Source organism: Balaenoptera musculus, chromosome 9, assembly GCF_009873245.2.
Source record: "Balaenoptera musculus isolate JJ_BM4_2016_0621 chromosome 9, mBalMus1.pri.v3, whole genome shotgun sequence".
Lineage (NCBI taxonomy): Eukaryota > Metazoa > Chordata > Mammalia > Artiodactyla > Balaenopteridae > Balaenoptera > Balaenoptera musculus.
The window spans coordinates 14,340,139-14,361,121 of NC_045793.1; the positions used below are offsets into that span (position 1 = coordinate 14,340,139).

General features: G+C 47.1%; 2 protein-coding genes across 6 annotated transcripts in view; one reads left to right on the top strand and one right to left on the bottom strand.

Moving 5' to 3' along the window:
- Positions 1 to 208: 208 nt before the first annotated feature.
- On the bottom strand, positions 209 to 16,356 carry RAB19 (RAB19, member RAS oncogene family). Its single transcript, XM_036864004.1, has 4 exons — positions 16,288 to 16,356; positions 13,945 to 14,157; positions 12,085 to 12,268; positions 209 to 477 (listed from the first exon to the last, which is right to left on the bottom strand). The coding sequence occupies exons 2-4, from the start codon at positions 14,143 to 14,145 to the stop codon at positions 209 to 211; spliced, it is 654 nt and encodes a 217-aa protein (XP_036719899.1). The 5' UTR covers positions 14,146 to 14,157; positions 16,288 to 16,356.
- A 2,482-nt stretch (positions 16,357 to 18,838) lies between these two features.
- Positions 18,839 to 20,983, top strand: part of SLC37A3 (solute carrier family 37 member 3) — a 45,339-nt gene continuing 43,194 nt past the window's right edge. For 4 of the 5 annotated variants that reach the window (XM_036863700.1, XM_036863699.1, XM_036863697.1 and 1 more), the window contains exon 1: positions 18,847 to 18,947. The gene's annotated coding sequence lies outside the window, so the exon portion shown is untranslated. Of the gene's footprint in view, positions 18,948 to 20,983 lie in introns of all 5 variants that reach the window. The other variant, XM_036863695.1, reaches the window with a different exon arrangement.

A 20,983-nucleotide genomic window follows, 5' to 3' on the forward strand; every position in this document is an offset into this window, starting at 1 on the left:
GTGGTGTCCTCTGTCCTCAGAGTCAGGGTTTCCCCCTCTGGTGTGAACTGAGGCAAAAGGGTGCCCCCCCTCCCCCCAGGCAGGAAGGAGTAGGACCAGCAGCAAGTCCGCACTGGGGTCCGAGGTCTACTCAGCAGACACAAGGCCGTCCGCTGCCCCTGGTTTCGGAGGTGGCCTCTGCTGGGTGCCACCAGCCTGGGGAACGTACTCAACAAGTGCACTGGCTCTTCTCCCTCGGCCCCGGGGCCGTGAGGACAGGACTGGACTCCAGGGGGAGGCTGCCCAGGGTGCCCTCCCCATACAAGGGCAGGCTGTGGCGGGCCATCAACTCCCTGGCCATCAGCACGAAGACCTCGTCGATGTTCTTGGACTCCTTGGCAGATGTCTCCAAGACAGCCAGGAGGCCGTATTTCTCAGCCAGGGTGCAGGCATCCTCAAACAGAACGTGCCGTTTTTCCCACATGTCACATTTGTTCCCTGGGAGTGAGAGAGAAGCAAATATTCCGATGAGTAACTTAATCTGGTTTTTTAAAAGGTGAACTTCAAAAAGAACATTTTAGTTTAGCAATATGCGCACATGCATTTGTTCACAAATAGTTACTGATGGCAGATTTACTGAAAATGAACCCAGCGATGAATGGAAACAGAGCCACTATCTTTTTTTTTTTTAATTGAAGTACAGTTGATTTACAATGTTGTGTTAGTTTCTGGTGTACAGCTAAGTGATTCGTATATATATATAAAATTTCAGATTTTTTCCATTATAGTTTATTACAAGATATTGAATATAGTTCCCTGTGCTGTACAGTAGGTCCTTGTTGGTTATCTGTTTTATATTTAGTAGTGTGTATCTGTTAATCCTAAACTCTTAATTTATCCCTCCCCCACCTTTCTCCTTTGGTAAACATAAGTTTGTTTTCTATGTCTGTGAGTCTGGCTCTGTTTTGTAAATAAGTTCATTTGTATCATTTTTTTAGATTCCACGTATAAGTGATATATGATATTTGTCTTTCTCTGTCTGACTTACTTCATTCAGTACAATCTCTAGGTCCGTCCATGTTGCTGCAAATGGCATTATTTCATTCCTTTTTATGGCTGAGTAAAATTCCATCGTATATATGTGCCACATCTTCTTTATGCATTCATCTGTTGATGGGCATTTAGGCTGCTTCCATGTTTTGGCTATTGTAAATAGTGCTGCTATGAACACTGGGGTGCATGTGTCTTTTCGACTCAGAGCATTCACGGAGCTGCTGTCTTAATTCCCTGTCCTGTAAGAGCATTAAGAGCTGCTAGGAATGGGCTGGAGGTGTGTGTTTTATTGCCCAGGACAGGTGGAGCCCCTGTATTTGGGGACCATCATTCCTGCCAAGTGTGACAAGGTGAAGGCTGGGCTGGTGACCCTCTCTGTCTTCTCTCTACTTGCGTCACATCTTTTTCCTCTTTTCACTCTTTTTTTTCCCAAGTGACTGTAGAGATGGGGCCTGGTCTCACTGAGGAGACTGTGATGAGATTTGTTGGATTGAAGGCGTGGCGTGAATAGTGAAGGACAGAGCTATAATTTACATGCAATAAAATGCACAGACTTGAAGCAGACAGGTCAATGAGTTTTGACAAATGTCTATGTCCTATAACCGCCATCCCCCTCAAGACACAGAACATTTGCAATTCCCCCAGAGAGCTCGATGAGGGGTTTTGCCAGCACAGCCCAGGATTTACTGTAAGAGGAGAATTACCCCATTTCTTTTCCTCCTCCTCCTCAATCCTACATTCATCTAATCACTGGACTTTGATCTCTCGGAGGCAGGAATCTAAAGGCGAAATTACTTTCTCACCAGGTTTGTTTCACTAGACATCAAGATTTATTACAAAGCTACAGTAATTAAGATGGGCTAGACCAGTGTTCCTTTATGGTCCTCACAGAGGGTCTTTTTAGATCTTTTTTCCCCCTAATTACACCTTCGCCTCTGAAAAACAGTAAAACTTCCTATTTGGAAAAAAAAATCTAGATTCACAGGAAATTGCACACACACACACACACACACACACACACACACACTATATATATATATTCAGGGAGGTCCAGTGTACTCTTCACCCAGTTTCCCCCAATGGTAACCTCTTGCACAACTACAGTACAATATCAAAACCAGGAAATTGACACTAATACAACCCACAGAGCTTATTCAGATTTCACAAATTATACACACATTCCTTTGTGTGTATGCCTGTGTGTGCGTGTGTGTGCGTATGTGTGCAATTTGATCACATGTGTAGATTCCTACACCTACCAGTGCAGTCAAGATACAGGACAGTTCCATCACCACGAAGTGCTCCCTGTGCTACCCTTTACGACCTCCCACCAGCTCTAATCCCTGACCCCTGGTAACCACTAATCTGTTCTCCATCTGTATAATTTTGTCATTTCAAGAAAGTTATGTAGGGGCTTCCCTGGTAGCGCAGTGGTTAAGAATCCACCTGCCAATGCAGGGGACACAGGTTCAAGCCCTGGTCCGGGAAGATCCCACATGCCATGGAACAACTAAGCCCGTGCGCCACAACTACTGAGCCTGCGCTCTAGAGCCCGTGCTCCACAACAAGAGAAGCCACCGCAATGAGAGGCCCACGCACCACAATGAAGAGTAGCCCTAGCTCCCTGCAACTAGAGAAAGCCCACCTGCAGCAACGAAGACCCAATGCAGCAAAAATAAATAAATTTATTTAAAAAAAAGAGAATCATACAGTAGGTAGCCTTTGGAGATTGGCTTTTCTCAGCTCTTGAGAGCCATCAGAGTGATGTATGTATCCGTAGTTTCTTCTTTTTTATTTCTGAGTCATGTTCCATGGTATGGATATACCACAGTTTGTTTAACTATCCACCCATATGAAGGAAACTGAGTTGATTCTAGTTTTTTATTATTATGAATAGTGCTTCAGTGAACCTTTGTGTACAGACCCTACAAAATTTGTGTACAGGCCCTACAGATACACTGTATATCTGGTCCTTTGGAGGCCACAAACCACTGTAATATCTAAAATAGTTTTGCCCTCCAAGAGAATGCATGAAATAGGACAGTAGAGTAGAATAAAAAGCTCAGAAACAAACTCATGAATATATGTACCCTTCACAGAAAGATGGTGCCACAGAGCAGTGGACAAGATTGCCTTTTTAGTCAATAGTACTGAGGCAATTGGATCTTTACATGAATAGTTACAAGTTTTTGGCCCAGACCTCTCACTGTACACCAGAATCAATACTGGGTAGACTGCAGATCTAAATGTAAAAGTCATAATAAATTATAAACAAACAAACAAATACAGCAAGAAAGGGAGGGTGGGAGGGAGACGCAAGAGGGAGGAGATATGGGGATATATGTATACGTATAGCTGATTCACTTTGTTATACAGCAGAAACTAACACACCATTGTAAAGCAATTATACTCCAATAAAGATGTTAAAAAAACAAAAAACAAATACAGCAAGCAAGCTTCAAAAGATAATGTAAGGCTATGTTAATAATGATTTCAATTAGGGTAAAATTTCCTACATAGGATACAGGAAGCAATAATCATTAAGGAAAAGTTTGATGGATTGAAATATATTAAAATTAAAAATGTCTATTCATCAAAATACACCATCAGGAGAGTGAAGAGGAACTCTGAGAGTAAAAAAGTGAAAGATGAGGGACTTCCCTGGTGGTCCAGTGGTTAAGACTCCGAGCTTCCAATGCAGGGGGCATGGGTTCGATTCCTGGTCGGGGAACTAAGATCCCACATGCCGCACGGCGCGGCCAAAACATTAAAAAAATAAATAAATAAATAAAAGTGAAAGATGTATTTGCAACACATGCAATTGACAAAGGGCTCAGAGCTCCTTCAAGAGAACTGACTTCAGGGAGCATAGGTGACCCCAGCCCAGCTGCTACCCCACTGTCCTCCGCCAGCTGGTGCAGAGGCCCCAGCACAGGGAGGCACTAACGCAGGCCCCTGCTGCAGAGACCAGGGTTCCATTCCTCTATCAGGCAGCTTTGGTTCGGGGCTGAACGAACCTTTCTTAGACACCATCCTCCTCCCTCCCTTCTCTCCTTCCCAGGGGCAGGTCTGCATCACGTAGAAGACTCTCCCTGCTTCCTTCTGTTCCTTCCTCTTTACCCCTCACGGCCATTTCTCCCAATAAATCTCTTGCATGTCTATCGGATCCTGTCCTGACATCTTCCTGGAAGACCCGGACCAACATAGATTATTTCCAGAAAACATAAGGTACTTGTAGGGATCAATAAGAAAAAGACAAATGGGCATGAGAATTGAAAAGAGAATATCCAAATAGCTAACAAGTGTATGAAAAGGTGCTTGACCTCAACAATGAACAGGGACCTGCAAATAAAAAACGCGAGTGATATCATGACACACTTATCAGGATGGAAGAAATGAAAAGATCTGATAATAGCAAGTGCTGGTGAGGATGTAGAACAACCGGAACTTGCAGACCCTGCCGGCGGGAATATGGAATCTGAGATGATCTTACTGGAATTGCAGGAATATGCAGTTCTGCTCTCAGGTGTGTACGCAACAGAAACGTGTGCCCATGTGCATCAATAAACATATACAAGGATGTTCAGAACAGCAATTTTCCTAATCGTCCCAAACTGAAAAAACTCAAATGTCTATCACCAATAGAAAGAAGAGAGACTTTGCAAAGGAAGATTATACAAATTATGCAAAAGAACAGGTTACAGTTACATGCAACAATGTGGATGAAACTCATAAACTCCACGTTGAGCCATAGAAGCTTAGACATAAAAGATATTTGTGTCGGGACTTCCCTGGTGGTGCAGTGGTTAAGACTCCGTGCTCCCAATGCAGGGGCCCGGGTTCGATCTCTGGTCTGGGAACTAGATCCCACATGCATGCCGCAACTAAGAGTTTGCATGCCGCAACTAAGGAGCCGGTGCAACCAAATAAATAAATAAATAAATATTTTTAAAAAAGATATTTGTATGACTCCACTTCTGTAGAGTTCAAAAACAATAGCAAAACAAAACTGCAGCATTTAGTGATGTGGGCTTAGGGGGTAAGATGATATTGAGAAGGAAGGGAGTGATCACTATGAAAAGCATGTTGTGTTTACCTTGGGGGGAGGAGAGGGAGTAATTGGGAGGGGCATGAAGGGGAGACTGAAGGGAGGGTGCTGACCATATTCTCTTTTTTGACCCGAGGAGAAGGGTGTTTACACAGGTGTTCTCTTTGTGATAAATCCGTGTTGATGTACTTCTCTTTAAACATGTCCCAATAAAAAGGATTGGGGAAAAAAATACTTTCTCATAGTGACAGTCACTAACCTGCTCAGTGACAAAGCTAGACTTAGATCATAATTATCCCCAACTAAGGTTAAATCCAAGAATTTTTTCAGTGGACATTACCCCTTCTGGTACTGTGGTAGGCTGAAAAATGGTCCCAAAGATACCAGGTTCTAATCCTTGGAAACTGTAACCATTACCTTATTTGGAAAAATGGTATTTGCAGATGTGATTAAGTTAAGGACCTTGAGATGGGAGTGGGGCATGGGGAGAGGAAGATATCTTGGATTAGCTAGGTGGGCCCTAAACATAATCATGTACAGTATCCTTATAAGAGCCGGGCTGAGGGAGACTTGAGTACAAACATTGAGGATGTGAAGATGGCAGACACTGGAGTGGTGTGGCCACAAGCCAAAGAATGATGGCAGCCATCAGAAGCTAGCGAGGCAAGGAACAGTGTCTTCCCAAGAGCCTCCAGAGGGAGCGTGGCCCTGCTGACACCTTGACTTCGGCCCAGTGATACTGAGTTCAGATTTCTGGCATCCGCAACTGAGAGAGGTCAAATTTCTGTTGTTTTAAGCCGCTCTGTTTATGGTAATTAGTTACGGGCAGCCACAGGAAACATTCAGGTAGTACCTTCAAGAGAACTACACGCATTTGTATAGCTAGTGAGGTTTAAGCTGGGGACAAAGCCCTGCTTCTTGGTTGGTGGGGGAAGGGATGCTGTGGAAGTAGGAATCCCTGAGCCCGGAGTCTGGTCTCCCGCTCTGCATTCCTCACTTTGGTCTATGGGGTTCTGGGCCGGGTTGCATTTATAATCTGCTCCTCCCAGCTGCCCCATCACCACGGCAGATTAATAGCCCTGACTCTGCGCTGTGCAGCCTCCCCAAAGCTGGTAGCTGCGCACCTCAGGATGGACCCGGACACCTGGTGGAAGGGAAAGAAACCGTGTGCTTGCTACACGGAATCCAAGTCCTTGCTTGCTAAGTGCTCCGTGTTGGGCACCCAGAGAGATATGGGAAGGGGTCTTCATCTTGTCAGGGAGGCATGAGAGACACACAGACAATTAAATAGCTATACAAGCATTTACCAGGCAGAGACGGGTCAGGAAGTACTATATACTAAGGACCAGGTGAGTGGTACGAGTTGTTAGTAGTACAGATGCACAATCCCTTATCTGCCTTTCCCAAATCCGAAGCACTCCAAAACTCCTAAGTTTTTTGGTAATTCATCTGACAGTAAAATTTGCCCTCAATTGGCCATTTGAAGTTTTTATTCAACCTGCTTTGTACGACTGTTCATTCATTTCACTGCATAAATATTAATGCATTTGACCACAGGGCATTGGCCCAGACCCTTAGGGTATTACGTAACATAGAATGCACCCTTCTAAGATCTGCCAAATTCTGAACTGTGAAATCTTGGGTTCTAAGAGCTTTTGCTGAGAGATTGTGGACCTTTAAATATAACAGGGGTTTAAGTGGAAAGTTTGCCCGAGATCCTAAGGGGACAAATAGCAGATGCCAAAGAATGTTAAGAGACAGAACAGCCACATAACCTACAAAAGGAAATTGGCTCCCAAACCCTTACTCTGAGGGAGTAAGAAGAGTTAAGAAGTTAGAAACAGAGCAGAGGGGGATGAGAAAAAGATAAGAAGCAGCCATCTCCAGGGGAAAGCAGGGCACCTTGTGAATGATGTTCAGGAATTTGTGCATTATCTTAGGGGTGATGGAGACACCGAAGGTTTTAAACAGAGGGACAGGGGCTTCCCTGGTGGCGCAGTGGTTAAGAATCCGCCTGCCAATGCAGGGGACACGGATTCGAGCCCTGGGCCGGGAAGATCCCACATGCTGTGGAGCAACTAAGCCCGTGCACCACAACTACTGAGCCTGCGCTCAAGACCCCGTGAGCTGCAACTACTGAGCCCGTGTGCCACAACTACTGAAGCTCACGCACCTAGACCCCATGCTCTGCAACAAGAGAAGCCACTGCAATGAGAAGCCCGCGCACCGCAACGAAGAGTAGCCCCCGCTCGCCGCAACTAGAGAAAGTCCGCGTGCAGCAACGAAGACCCAATGCAGCCAAAAATAAATAAATAAAACAAAATTAAAAAAAATTTTTTTTAAATAAGTAAACAGAGGGACATTACTGAGGAGCTGGGTTCCCTGTGAATGGCTGGAGGGGAAGGAACAGGACAAATCAACGCACAATCGTCTCTTTGATTTTGTACGGTGGTGACATGGCGTCTAGGGGCTGGGGTAAACTTTTGAGGAAGAGCCATTTGTGTGAAGAACCATGGAGACAGAATGGAAAATATGGGGAAAGGGGCAGGGACACTTCTGTGAGGGAACAGCACAGGTAGCGATCCCAGATTAGGGCGAGGAGGCCACTGACAGTAAACAGGAAGACCCGTGGTGTCAGCCCCTGGGATTGGATGCGTCATAAGCGGGAACACTGGGGACACGTCCTGATCATCTCTGGGGGCGTTTCTAGAACCAGTTAAGAAGTGGGGCAGAGACGTTTGTTACAACAGACAGACGAGGGAGTAAATATCAAGCAAAAGTTGTGAGATTCATGGAAATCCCACCACATCTTGGCATTTGTTCCCCTACTCTGCCCCACCTGTTTCTGCAGTAGGGGGAGGAGGAGCGAAGGACAGTGCTGGTGGGGGGCGGGGCCAGCAAGGGGCGGGGCCAGCAAGGGAGGAGAAGGCGGCGGTGGAGAAGGGGCGAGCCCTTCCAAAGACAGCCCAGAGGGGATGGCTGGGCAGGGTGGCTTTGCATGGCAGCTTTCAAGGTTCTTCCGCTTCAACGTTTCCTGGGAAGCCTGTGAATTTAATGGAAGAGGGATCCAACCCACCTTCCTGGGTAACCGCCAGTGAGATTAGGACTGCGTAGTTCCCCTCAGTGGGATGCAAGGGATTCACACCCAAGCTTCCTTGCCCTGGGAGCTACTATTGGTGGGGTTCCCACCTTCCCTGCCGGCTCAGCTATGTCCCCCCTCTCCTGGGGAGGCCCTCTGAGCCCCTCGTTCAGCAGGGCAGGACAGCTCCCCTGGATTGAGGTCTCAGCACTGTGCTAAGTGCTTTATATGTTACCTTGTTTGATCCTTTCAATTCAACAATACCTTTGAAGCAGGTACCAGTTTTATAGATGAGTAAGTAGAAATTTAGAGAGAGGGATGAGACCAAGTTCAGACAGGAAGGACAGTGAGGGAGATTTGAACCCAAATCTGTCTGACTGCAAAGTCCAGGCACTGGAGTGGACGAGACATTGCCTCAACCAGAGCTTGAGGGGGCCTCTGGGGCGACTGTCGGCCTGACCAGCTACTGGAAAGTCGTTGGACAGGAATTGAACCACCCGGGGCTCTGATTCAAATCCTGCCTCACCTGTCAGTAGGTAACTCGGCTGAGCTCCTCGGCAGGATACTTAACCTCCAGAGGCCTCGGTTTCCTCAGCTGGGAGACGAGGATGGTCGTCTCTGCTTCTCAGGATGGTTGTGAGGATTAAATGAAGGGACCCAGGGGCGGACTCAGAGTGGAGTTTAGTAAATGTCACCTGTCGTCACATCTTCTTGTCACCCCTCCTGGTCCTCACACTTCAGGAGCAGCTGTTGTGAAGGGTGTCAGGAACCTTGGCCAGTGTTCTCCTCGGTGCTTCGAAGAAGTGGTTATTGAGGAAGAAATACGGCTCTGTTGGGGGTCAGTGTTTATTTTTATAACTCTGAACTCTGCCTTTTTCTTTTTTTAAAAATAAATTTATTTATTTATTTGTGGCTGCGTTGGGTCTTCGTTGCTGCATGCGGGCTTTCTCTAGTTGCAGTGAGTGGGGGCTACTCTTCGTTGCGGAGCACGGGCTCTAGGCGCGTGGGCTTCAGTAGTTGTGGCACGCGGGCTCAGTAGTTGTGGCTCATGGGCTCTAGAGCGCAGGCTCAGTAGTTGTGGCTCACGGGCTTAGTTGCTCCGCGGCATGTGGGATCTTCCCAGACCAGGGCTCGAACCCGTGTTCCCTGCATTGGCAGGCGGATTCTTAACCACTGCACCACCAGGGAAGCCCTGAACTCTGCCTTTTGAAGAAGTGTTCTTTATATCTGAAGTGAGATCAATAAAGTTTCTGGTCCCAGAGGGGACCTTTGGCTGAGAAGTAACAAGAGAGAGGAGGCAGCTCACTCTTCTCCAAAAAGACAAGTCGCCCTCCATGTGGAAGCCGTTTCCCAGTCTCACTAATCTCTCCTGGTTTCTGCCATGAGGGAAAAGACACAGCCCCTCTGAAAAAAGGGGCTAAGTTTGAGGCGCATTTTCTTTGGCAGCTGGCTGTGGATAGGGAGCTTTTGATCTGATGCAGCAGGAAGGAACGAGCCCCGTCTAGGCTCTTGGAATGACTTTGATTCTTAAGTTACAAGAAGCAGAATGAGTTACAAAGCAGAATTCTCTTCAAGGCCATGCATATGATAGGGGCTAGACTGTGACTTAAAACAGCAAAGACAGGGAAAACATGGTTCTAGAATAACAAGTCCTTTTTTGGAATCGCAATGGTAATAATAAATGGGCTAGATGTGCCAACGATGTGTGCCAGTGACCTGTTCTGTGGACCGTCTGCAGCCCGGCTATGCTTCCTGTCACTGCCTCCCGCCTCGGGGCCCAGCTGCTTGGTCCAGGGCAGGCACCTTACCCCAGGCCTGCCCGTCGTGAGGTTGGCCAGCAGCCTGGGCCAGGCTTTGCCATGAGAAAGAGGAATGGGGCGGGACTTCTCTGATGGTCCAGTGGTTAAGACTCCACGCTCCCAATGCAGGGGGCCTGGGTTGGATACCTGGTCAGGGGACTAGATCCCACGTGCGTACTTCAACTAAAAGACCCTGTGTGCTGCAACTAAGACCCAGCGCAGCCAAATACACAAATAAATAAATCTTTTTTTTAAAATTAAGTATTAAACAAAAGGAATGGGACAATGGGATTTCCTTTCTGAGGAATGTGAGCTAGAGGGTATGAGAGAATGAGGGATTTTGTGGCAGGAGCAGGCTGGGGATGATACTTTGAGGAACCCAGGAGGGAGGGTTCAGTGGGAGAGAGCGCTGCAGGCCCACAGTATCCTGAATGTAAGAAGCAGCTCTGAGAAAAGACATAGATACACAATGGTGGAGGAGGCTGGTACACAGGGCTGGTACACAGAGCCCAGCCCTGAGAGGAGGGTCCCCGACTTCCTGCTTGTGATGGGTGGTCTGGTTCCACTGTGTCTCCCACTCTGGCTGGGCTTGACTGCTGGTTTTTCCTAGGTCCCAGGGACTTGTACCCTCACCATAAGCACCCCACCCCATTGTTTAAGGAACACAGATGAGTTAGTTCCCTCAAACAAATGAACCTTCTAGAAACAAATCCCACACCTGTTATGAAGCACCTACTATGTGCCAGGCACTGTCAAGTGATGTATACACATTATCTCATCACATCTTTACAACAACCCTAGTGAATACTGATTGCATATTATAGATGAGGAAACTAAGGCTCAGAAGGTAACTTACCTTCTGATATGCAGCTAGGATATGCCTGTCAATGGATAAATAATCCATTAAACATGGTATGTTTAGCTCTCAGTCCCACAGCAGCTGTCTAGACCTGTGCTCTGCAAACTTTAATTTGCATATGAATCTCTCTAGGATCCTGTTAAAACGAAGATTCAGATTCAGTAGGTCTGGAATGGGGCCTGAGATGGGGCACTTTTAACAAACCCCAAAGTGATGCTGATGTCGTGGATCTTTAGGGCAGTGAAAATACTCTCTATGATGTCATCATGGTGGATACTTGTCCTTAGACATTTGTCCAGACCCACAGAAAGTACAACACCAAGAATGAGCCATAATGTAAACTATGAAGTTCAGATGACTAGGATGTGTCAATGTAGGTTCATCCTTTGTAACAAATGTACCACATTGGTAGGAGATGTTGATATGGGAGAGGCTATGCGTGTGTGAGTACAGGGGGCATATGGGAAATCTCCGTACCTTCCCAATTTTGCTGAAAACCTTAAAAACTGCTCTGAAAAAATAAGTCTTAATACAAAAAAAAAAGAAAAGGAAACCTAAAACCAAAAAACCCCAGTGGTGCTGATGCTGCTGGTCCGTGGACCACACTTTGAGTAGCAAGAACCTAAACCAACTTGCCAAAATTAAGCAGCCACCTGGTAAACATTAGCGTCCTTAGGAGGGGCACTGCTTGCAAAGCTAATACTATAGGGAAGTGACAGCACGTTAGTTTCTGAATGCACAATGGGACGGCACGTATTTCAACCTGTGAGTTCACTTTGTATAGTTGAAGTTGCGGTTAATTTTGATGTTGGCTTGCTGTTAAGATTTGCTTAGCATCTTAGCAGGTGTGACAAGTCACTCAAGAGTGTTGTCAGTCATAGTCATCTGAGTGGCTCCTCCGGGGATTAAGAGCCATCTGACACTGTGAAGCTCAGACTACAGAATACTTCTTGTGTAGTCTGTACAGACGTGTGTCGAATCAGCCAGGGTGTACCTTCATCTAGATGTCTGGCCCCATCTCAGGTTTTTGCAATGAGAAACTCTAGGGTGGGGCCCTGGAATCTGTATTATTAACAAGTTCAAACCACCCCACTCTCACGCTCAAGTGAACCTGATGGGAATTTCTGGCCCAGATGTTTTCTGAGGTCCCATCCGCCACATGCACTTTTATGGCTTCCTGTCCCACTGCCATTGGAAACACAGAAAAAACTGAGCATGCGGGGTGGGGGGCAGTCAAGGAAAGCGAAACACTTTGAAATCAACCTACCAATCAGCATGATGACCAAGTTTGCCGCCCCGTATTTCTCTATCTCGTGAATCCAGTGAGGAACAGACTCGAACGTGGACCGCCGGGTGAGGTCGTAGGCAATGATGGCCGCGTGGGCACTGCGGTAGTAGCTTTGGGTGATGGTCCGGAAGCGCTCCTGGCCTGCAGTGTCCCACACCTGCATCTGGAGAAGGGCAGGAAAGGGGGTCCGCATCAGGAGTTCCCACCCCTGATGGGAACTTGCTCGCCTAAGTCGTTCCCTGGGTCTCACTTCTAGAGATCCAAATTCAGGAGGCCTGGGGTAGGGCCCAGGGAGCTGTCTTTTTTCAGTTGCTCCCCAGGGTAATCTGGATGTGCTTTCAGGTTGGGGGCCGTCACCTAAGGTGCCCTTCAGTGGGAGAGGCGGATCCAATGTCCTAAGGTCTGGTGTTCTTTTGCCTTCCTACCACACTCATCCCTTCGTCCAGATGTTGGGCTTTATCTTTTGAGTCTGTCCATTGATGTTAATGCTGGAAAAGGTGATAGCATTGGCTGAACTGTTTGGATTTTAAAGGACCATTCGGCTGTTCATGTTTAGAAATGTTATCATAATACTACCTTCCAATTACCGTCCCAGGCAGTGGCATCAATTTATACCCCCTCCAACAATGTCTGAGGGTACCTGTTTCTTCATACTCACATTATTTATAAAATTTATTTTTTAAAGAAAGTTTGCAAACATACACAAAACTAGAGAGAATAAAACAGTGAACCCTCATATATCCATATAATTATCAAGATTTTGCCACTCTTGCTTCATGGAGCCATTTCTGTTGATTTCTTTGATGTATTATTTTAAAGAGAATCCCAGACTTCATGTCGTTTCATGCCTACTCCCATCAATATACATTCCTAATAAAAATGGACATTTTCTTATATAAGCGTAACACCATTATCACTGCTAATAAACTTTTCAATAACTCCTTAGTATCATCTAATACTCAGATCATATTAAAATTTCCTGATTGGCTCCAAATGTCTTTTTTTTTAGAAATTGCACTTTTGTTTGATTTAATTAAAAAAAATTTTTTAGCTGCACAGTGCGGCACGTGGGATCTTAGTTCCTGGACCGGGGATCAAACCTGCGCCCCTGCATTGGCAGCGTGGAGTCTTAACCACTGGCTTGCCAGGGGGGTCCCTCGAAAATGTCTTTTTACTATTGTGTTTGTTTAATAAGGATCCCATGCAAAATCCATTTATTACATTTTCACCAACACCTTTTGATCTCTTTTGATCAAATGGGTAAATGATATTATCTCACTTATTTTAATTTCATCTCTTTAATTATGAGTGACAGTGGGCACCTTTACTTTTTCACATAAATGTATGAGCCAGTTCATATAAAATTTGTGAAGTAGCTGTTTTGTCTAATCTGTGGAGTGCCTACTTTTTGTATTTGGTTGTTGGTCTTTTCTTTGATATTTATCAGAGCTCTTTTCACGTCAAAGAAATTAGCTCTCTGTCAGTTCCATATTTGCAAATGTTTCTTTCCAGTTTGTCACTCATCTTTGACTTTGTTTATGGTATTTTTGAGTATGTAGAAATTTGACCTCTATATGATCATATAGAAGAGTATTAATTTGACCTTTAAATAGTTAGATGGAGCAATATTTTCCCTTATGGCTTCTGGGTTCTTGTCTTACTTTAAAGCCTGATTTCTCTATTCCTCAAGGATAAAAATAAATACTCCCATGCTGTTTTTTTTTCCTGGTATTTTAATGATTTCATATTTTATATTTAAATCTTTCACGCCTCAGGCATGTGTTTCGGGGTTAGGAACCATGGCTAAAAGAGGCAGACCCGCCCCTGTCCCCCTCTGACCTTCACTTTCTTGCCGTTGATCTCCAGGGCACGCACAGTGAAGTCCACCCCAATGGTGTTCTGCTGCGCCTCTGTGTAGACCCCGGACGTGAAATGCTGCACCACACACGTCTTCCCTACATTGGAATCCCCGATGAGGATGATCTTGAACAAATAGTCAAAGTTCTCATCTGCTGCCCTGGCTGAGCTGGAGAATTGCATTGCTCTTGCCGCCTAGAACAGATCAAGGAAGAAAAGAAGGAATTCAGTCTCTCTTTAGTGCAGCCGTCCCCAACCTTTTTGGCACCAGGGACTGGTTTCGCGGAAGACAAGTTTTCCTCGGACGGGGTGGGGGGCCAGGCTGGTTCAGGAGGCAACGCGAGCGACGAGCGACGGGGAGTGATGGGGAGCGATGGGGAGCGATGGGGAGCAGGGTGAAGCTTCGTTCGCTCGCCCGCCGCTCACCTCCTGCTCTGTGGCCGGGTTCCTAACAGGACTGGTACTGGTCCACGGCCCGGGGGGTTGGGGACCCCTGTGTTAGTGAACAGCTACCAGGGGCCGGGAACTATTCTTGGCACTCGGGATTCAGCACAGGACAAGACAGAGGGAGGTCACTGTTTTCCTAGCACTGCCATCCTCGTGGGACAAGGACGTTAATTACTGGTCAGGTAAGAGGGAGCTGCCCGCACAAACCCCACCTGTCCTAGGGGAGTTAACATTACTTTAGGGGTGACCTTGGAATGAAGAGGTTCTACTGCTGTTCTCTGCTGGGCCCAGGACACAGTCAACACTCTCAGATGACAGCATTGACTGAGACTTCCCTGGCGGTCCAGGGGTTAGGACTCCACGCTTCCAGTGCCTCCACCGCAGGGGGTGGTGGGTTTGATCCCTGGTCCCGGGAACTGAGATCCCACATGCCTCGGGGCCCAGCAGGAGTGTTTTACCTGCCAGTCATCAGGTGGGAGACATGCCTAGCTGTCAGCCTATCTCCATGTCACACAGGAGGAAGACAAATTACTGGAAGACTGAATGGCCAGGCAACCAGCAGCAAGCATCAACGAGACCTGACAGACAAGTCAGTTTCGGGAAGAGTCACATAGCCCTTTTCTTCTGGTTGGCACCTGCTTTTTCTTGTCCTGGAAATTATGATGCTGAGAATATTCAAAATGAAAGCTGTGGGGAATTCCCTGGCGGTCCACTGGTTGAGACTCTGCGCTTTCACTGTCAAGGGCCCGGTTTCAATCCCTGGTTGGAGAACTAGGATCCCACAAGCCTCGAGGTGCAACAAAACAAAACGAAACAAACAAAAAAACCCTGTGGTTCGAATGTTTGTGCCATACTCTACCATAGGCTGGAAAAGAAAGTTTCTCATGACAGTGTCTCCCAAACTAACTGATTATCAGAATTACCTGGGAAGATAATTAAATATATATATATTCCTGGAGCCCATCTTAGGTCTGCTAAATAGATTTAAAAACATGCACACACTCCCAGGTGATTTTGATGACTAGCTAGCCTTGGAAAGTGTTGACCGACACAATCACCCACCTGAAACTTTATTCCCACCTTCAGCGTCTCTGCTTAAATATCCACAGCATCTCAGATCACAAGGAGCTCACTACCTCCTGAAAAAATCTATGTTGTGTGCACAGCTCTAACTTACATGGGGTTGAAATCTATCTCCCTGAGGTTTCCATCTGTGGACCCTCATGCTACATCAGGACTCCTATTCCACATGACAGCACATTCCTACTTCACAGCCCAGCAGATATTTGGAGCAGCACCCATGTCCCCTCATGGCAGGTATACCCGGGCCCTTCAACTGTTCTTCGGTTGTGTTGGGTCTCCTCGTCAGATGTCTCTTAAAAATACAGGAAACCTTATTTCATTTGATGATGAAACTTGATGTGCTGCAAATTGTTCCTGCCTATGACACCCCTCTTGATTTCCCCCAGTTTCAGTTTTTGGTTTTCTCAGAAGTCATAGAAAAGGACAAGTCTGTATCATCACACAAATTAAAATCTGTACGTAAAAACCGCGAGCTTTAAACAGGTGGAGGATCCTCACTTCTCTTGGACTCCTCTGAAATCACTGTGGCTAAATGATCCAGCAGACACGAGACATAATCAAACAACTCTTCCCCGGGCTTTTCAAGTAAAGAAAGCCATTCCACTTCCGGTGTCTTATCCCTGTAATTTGAGCTGAAATCTTACTTCCATGACCCCCCCCCCAACCAAGTAAGTCCTCAGGGTTTCCACAAAAGCCCCCTTCACCTCAGCCTACACGCCCTGCAAGGAGAAACAAGCGATGCCCACCCTCCAACACCCTCCATCCTGCATCCTGTAACCTGCACCTGTTGCTTACCTGTCTGGCTCTCTCACCTCTGCCGGGGGTAGGTATTGTTTGCTCTTTCTCCTGGTTTTCCTTTTGGTCCTCCGTGCCCCTTCTTCCTCCTGTCTCGAGGCGTGGTGGGAACTGTAGTTCTGTCCCCAGGTGTCAGGTTTGGTGGCCTGAGAAAGTGAAAGGAAAGTGTCAACCCTCCCTCCCTCCGCCTCCCCCTCCCTCCCCATCCGGAGGAGCTGCCATTGGGTACAAAGCACGGGGTGAGGCCACACTAGGTCACCTTTCCTCGGCTTCTTAGCCTCACATGTTATCCAGCAAACCCAAAATGAAAAGGACCATCTAGCTACCTCAGCCAACACCTATTGAGCCGCCCTGCTCTTTCTTTCAGCTCACATTCTCTTAGGTGGCCCTTACCCCCAATTTTTCCTGGTGTCCCCTGTTTGGCTGGGGTGGGGGTGGCTAGTTGAAGGACAGCAACTTAAAGGAGGAGACAGATCTGGGTTTTGAGTCAATTAACTGTTTTGTGGACTTGAATAACCTTTCCTGAGGAGCCACTGAGAGAAAGGAGGTGATCCAAAGAGAAGATTAAAAAACTAAAACAACTTTGAATTTGCAGGGGAAGAAAGAGCTGAAAAAAAAATGTTTCCTTCCCCCCACAAAATGTACCCCAGAACCAAGGTTAATTTCTAGGAAGACCTGGAGTTCGTCAGTCCCTCATGCTGGCAGGAGAAGCGTGGAGCTGAGGTGAAGTTTCCTTTTTGTTTTTTCCCCACAGTCTGGAAGAGTCACTGCTTCTAGCATGGGGACCAGATCAGCTCCACTCTGTGGAACGTGCTGAGCAGGCAGTTAAGCTATAGGCACAACATGCAAAACAGAAACATCCCGACTGATAAAATATTAAACTGGTGTAGTGGTTTCAGACTGTGGGCTGAGACCCATTAATGAGTCATGAAGTCAAATTTAGTGGGTTGTAACCAGCGTTTTTACAGAAAAGATTAGGAAAACAATTCAGAATGCATTCCATGGAGTAAGAGTATTGTTGCGTGAGCTGTTTGCATCAGTTGTGAGCAGGCACGTGTGTGCTGGGGGTGATGTAAGATGTATTTCTTACTGTGGGTTGAGGCCTAGCGCTGAAACAGAGGACAATTTACTCACTACTCAAGAACATTTCTCCAGAAAACCTGTAAATGATGATTTATCTTACCCCAAATTCCATTTACACATCACTTTCAGGAACCTCTCTTTTGGAGAGGATAAACCCAATGTTGGCAGGTAGAGCAAGAAAACAAAAGACACTGCCAAATACTGCTGCTGCATACTGTGCTTTGTTGTTGTTTTTTTTTTAAATCTTTATTTTATTTAAAGAATCCTAGTTCGCATTCAGCATGAGGGATCTTAGTTCCCTGATGAGGGATTGAACCCGTGTCCCCCAGCAATGGAAGGGCAGAGTCCTAACCGCTGGACTACCAGGGAAGGCCCTGTAGACTGTGCTCTGAAAGCCACAGTCATGCGTATGCGGCTTGAAAATGAAATGTAGGTCAAGAGCCACGACAAATGTATGGGCAGGGGCAGGAAATAAAACCCGTGAGATGTGTCAGTGAGGTTAGGTGTCAAAATGTTTTCTTCTTCTGGTAATGATTACTGGTAAAGAAAAAAAGAAAAAAAAACCCCGAAACCAAAAAACCCCAGCTGACTCAGACTTCACACTTGGATTACCTGAGAACTTGCCTGAAGTGGGTAGTGTCTGCCTGGCAATGTAAGGGGGAGATTCCTTTCTTCCTTTGCTACCTCTTAGCGTGTTGCCTGTGATGTGCGTCACAGTCTGGTTCAAAGCGTATTCAATAATAAAACTGTTTTCTAATCTGCTATCTTTGTGGACAGGTTTTCTGGGCTGAAAGACTTAAATTTTTTTTTTTTTTTTTTTTCCCTAGCATTTGAAAGAGAGCCCAGGAGGGCAAAAGACCCTTGTTCAGAGTCGTGTGTTGTAAGGCCTTCAGTTTTTGCTTGAGGCTGCCAGGATCTTAACACTCATTTATTTGGGTGATGGGGGTGGGATGTACAACAGTGAATTATACTGACAGACTAATAATCCTGTCCTTATGGGCAACTGTATTTAATTCAACAAAAATTTAAAGCTTATGCCCTCATGGCAGGTCAGTAGCACACCTAGCAGCGCGTTTCTTTCTCTCAAAACAAAATGCAGAATAAAGGTTTTTTGAAAAAAAGATGATTTATATATACATCATATCTTCCCAGATTATATCCTCTCTCTCCCGCACTGCTTCTTTCCTAACAGTCCTGGCCGTTGTCCGTCCCCCGGACCCCCACTTCCCCCTCGAAGCTGCCGGGTCCACCCAGGCCTCCAGCGGCGTCTGGAAGCCTACACTCCCCCCTCCCCTCCCCCCCCCTCCCCCCCCCCTCCCCCCCCCCTCCCCTCCCCTCTCCTCCCCCTCCCCCTCCCCTCCCCCCCTCCACTCCCTGCCCAGCAACCCTCAGGTAAAGCCGCGCGGTCGGACTACAACTCCCAGCATGCCGCGGGTACCGACGGGTCACGTGAGTGCCCGGAAACCCTGGCCGCGGCGGCGCCGGTGAGGTGGCGGCGGGAGTGGCAAGCTTGCGGGCGCTGCGTAGCGAGAGGAGCTGCCGGCCGGCCGGAGCGCAACGACTACTGCGGCACTCGGGTGCGCGAGCGGCGGCGCGCCGGGCCCGAGCCGAGAAGGGCCGGAACCCGGCTTGGGGCGGGGGCGGGGGCGGGGGCGGGGGTGGGGGGCGCCGCAGTCGAGGGCAGGTCCGAGGAGCTTCCAGGCGACGAGGGGACGGGGCGGAGAGGCAGAAGGTGGCGGCCGGTGGGTGTGGCGCCGCGGGCAAGGCCGGCCACCCCTCGTTCCCTCCACTCTGGGCCTGGCTCCTCGGCGCCCAGGTGCTCCGGGACCTGGCGGGGCCGGCGAGTACCGCAGCGGAGGGGAGCGGGAGGATCGGGAGGGCCTCCGGGGAGAGCCGGCGGCCGGGCCCCACGCCAGCGCGGCGGCGGGGGCGCCTGTGCAAGAAAGGGGTTTGTCGTCTAGACCAGGTGAAAGGTGCCTCACAGGTAGGGCGGGCAGGCTTTTGGAGAGGATGTAGTGAGGCCACAGAGGGAGGAGGGTCTTAGTGGAATAACTGGGCTTTGCTTTTTGGTAACTACCACGGTCTCGGTCAGGAATTTATCTGATCGCTTTTCGTCATTAACTCAGTATTCTTGTTTGCAGAATGTGGTCTGTTTGTTCTCACTTCTCACGGGATTATGGGAACGTGTCCACAGGGCTTTTGGTGTTTCCAGAAACTAGGCGATCCCCTGATAACTTACTGAAAGGATTGTAGGGATTTCCTGGGGTGAGCAAAATATTCTTAATGGCCACCTTCTTTCTTCAGCGTTTTGATGCTTGAATTCTTTTTTTCCCATTTGTTGAATGTTTGCTGTATGCCAGGCACTGTACTTACTTAATTTATTTTTGGCTGCGTTGGGTATTCATTGCTGCGTGCGGGCTTTTCTCTAGTTGCGGCGAGCGGGAGCTACTCTTCGTTGCAGTGCACCGGCTTCATTGCGGTGGCTTCTCTTGTTGCAGAGCACGGGCCTAGAGCACAGGCTCCGTAGTTGTGGCGCACGGGCTTAGTTGCTCCGCGGCATGTGGGATCTTCCCGGATTAGGGCTCGAACCCGTGTCCCCTGCATTGGCAGGCGGATTCTTAACCACTGCGTCACGAGGGAAGCCCCAGGTGCTGTATTTAGAACTCTCTATAAATTGTCTCATTTAATCTTTCAGTGAGGAAATTGAGACTCAGAGAAGTTAAGTGCAGGGTCTAGAATTCCAGCTGGAACTTTTATGCCTTTGTGTGGGCCGCGGTGTGGCTTCAGATGACAATCTTTTATTAATCTTTGATATCCGGTCTCTGCATCAGAAAATAACCCTGAAACGATACTTTCATAAGCTCAAAGTCGGTGCACTGTCTTGTTGCTCACTAACTGTCAGGATCCAGTGTATTAGTCATTGTGTCAGGTTCTGATTTGTCTTGTTCACCAGTGATAAGGAAATGTCACGGCAATGACCATTAACTTGAGTATAAGTCCTTTGTCTAGGAGAGGGAAAGATTTTTATCTTGAAAACTGTTGTCTTTGGAATATGTTCAAAATAGGTAGGAAGAACGTGGTTCAGGGAACCCCGAGAGAATTTTACAGAAAAGTGCTAGGTATTTTACATCTGTGGTAAGGAACAATTTAAGAAGAGAGACAAATTACAGGAAGACTTGAGTTTTGAATAAAAGGATTTACATGATACAGGGAAACGACTTCAAATGAGGTCATGTGGGATAAAAAAGATACTTGTGTAAATTACAGCATGCACAACTGTCACAATAGGCGAGCTCAACTATCCATTTAATACTTTTCCCCCTACCTCTTTATACTGAGTATACATAATCATTTTACTTTGCAAACATAAAAACTGAAGTCTAGGGAGTGAAGTGATTGCCCTTTTTATTTAAGCGTGTGCGAGAACCACTGTTACTAATAAGGTGCTTTTTTTCCATCCTGGATCTATACTTCTGTGTTTAATGTGTGATATTTTTAATTACTGTGTTTTACCCAACTTGGGATATTTTAACCTTTTAACCTTCCCTCTTACACAGTATAATGTAGGGTCTAGGGTCAGGTCTGGGTTTGAATGCTCCTTTCACCTCCTAAG

Excerpts from the sequence above, each read along its gene's own strand:
- RAB19 (XM_036864004.1), bottom strand. The coding sequence starts at position 14,145 with ATGCAATTCTCCAGCTCAGCCAGGGCAGCAGATGAGAACTTTGACTAT. Across the intron at positions 12,269-13,944 it reads TCAACGGCAAGAAAGTGAAG|ATGCAGGTGTGGGACACTGC; the intron begins GTCAGAGGGGGA and ends GCCCTTCTCCAG. Across the intron at positions 478-12,084 it reads CTTGGTCATCATGCTGATTG|GGAACAAATGTGACATGTGG; the intron begins GTAGGTTGATTT and ends TCTCACTCCCAG.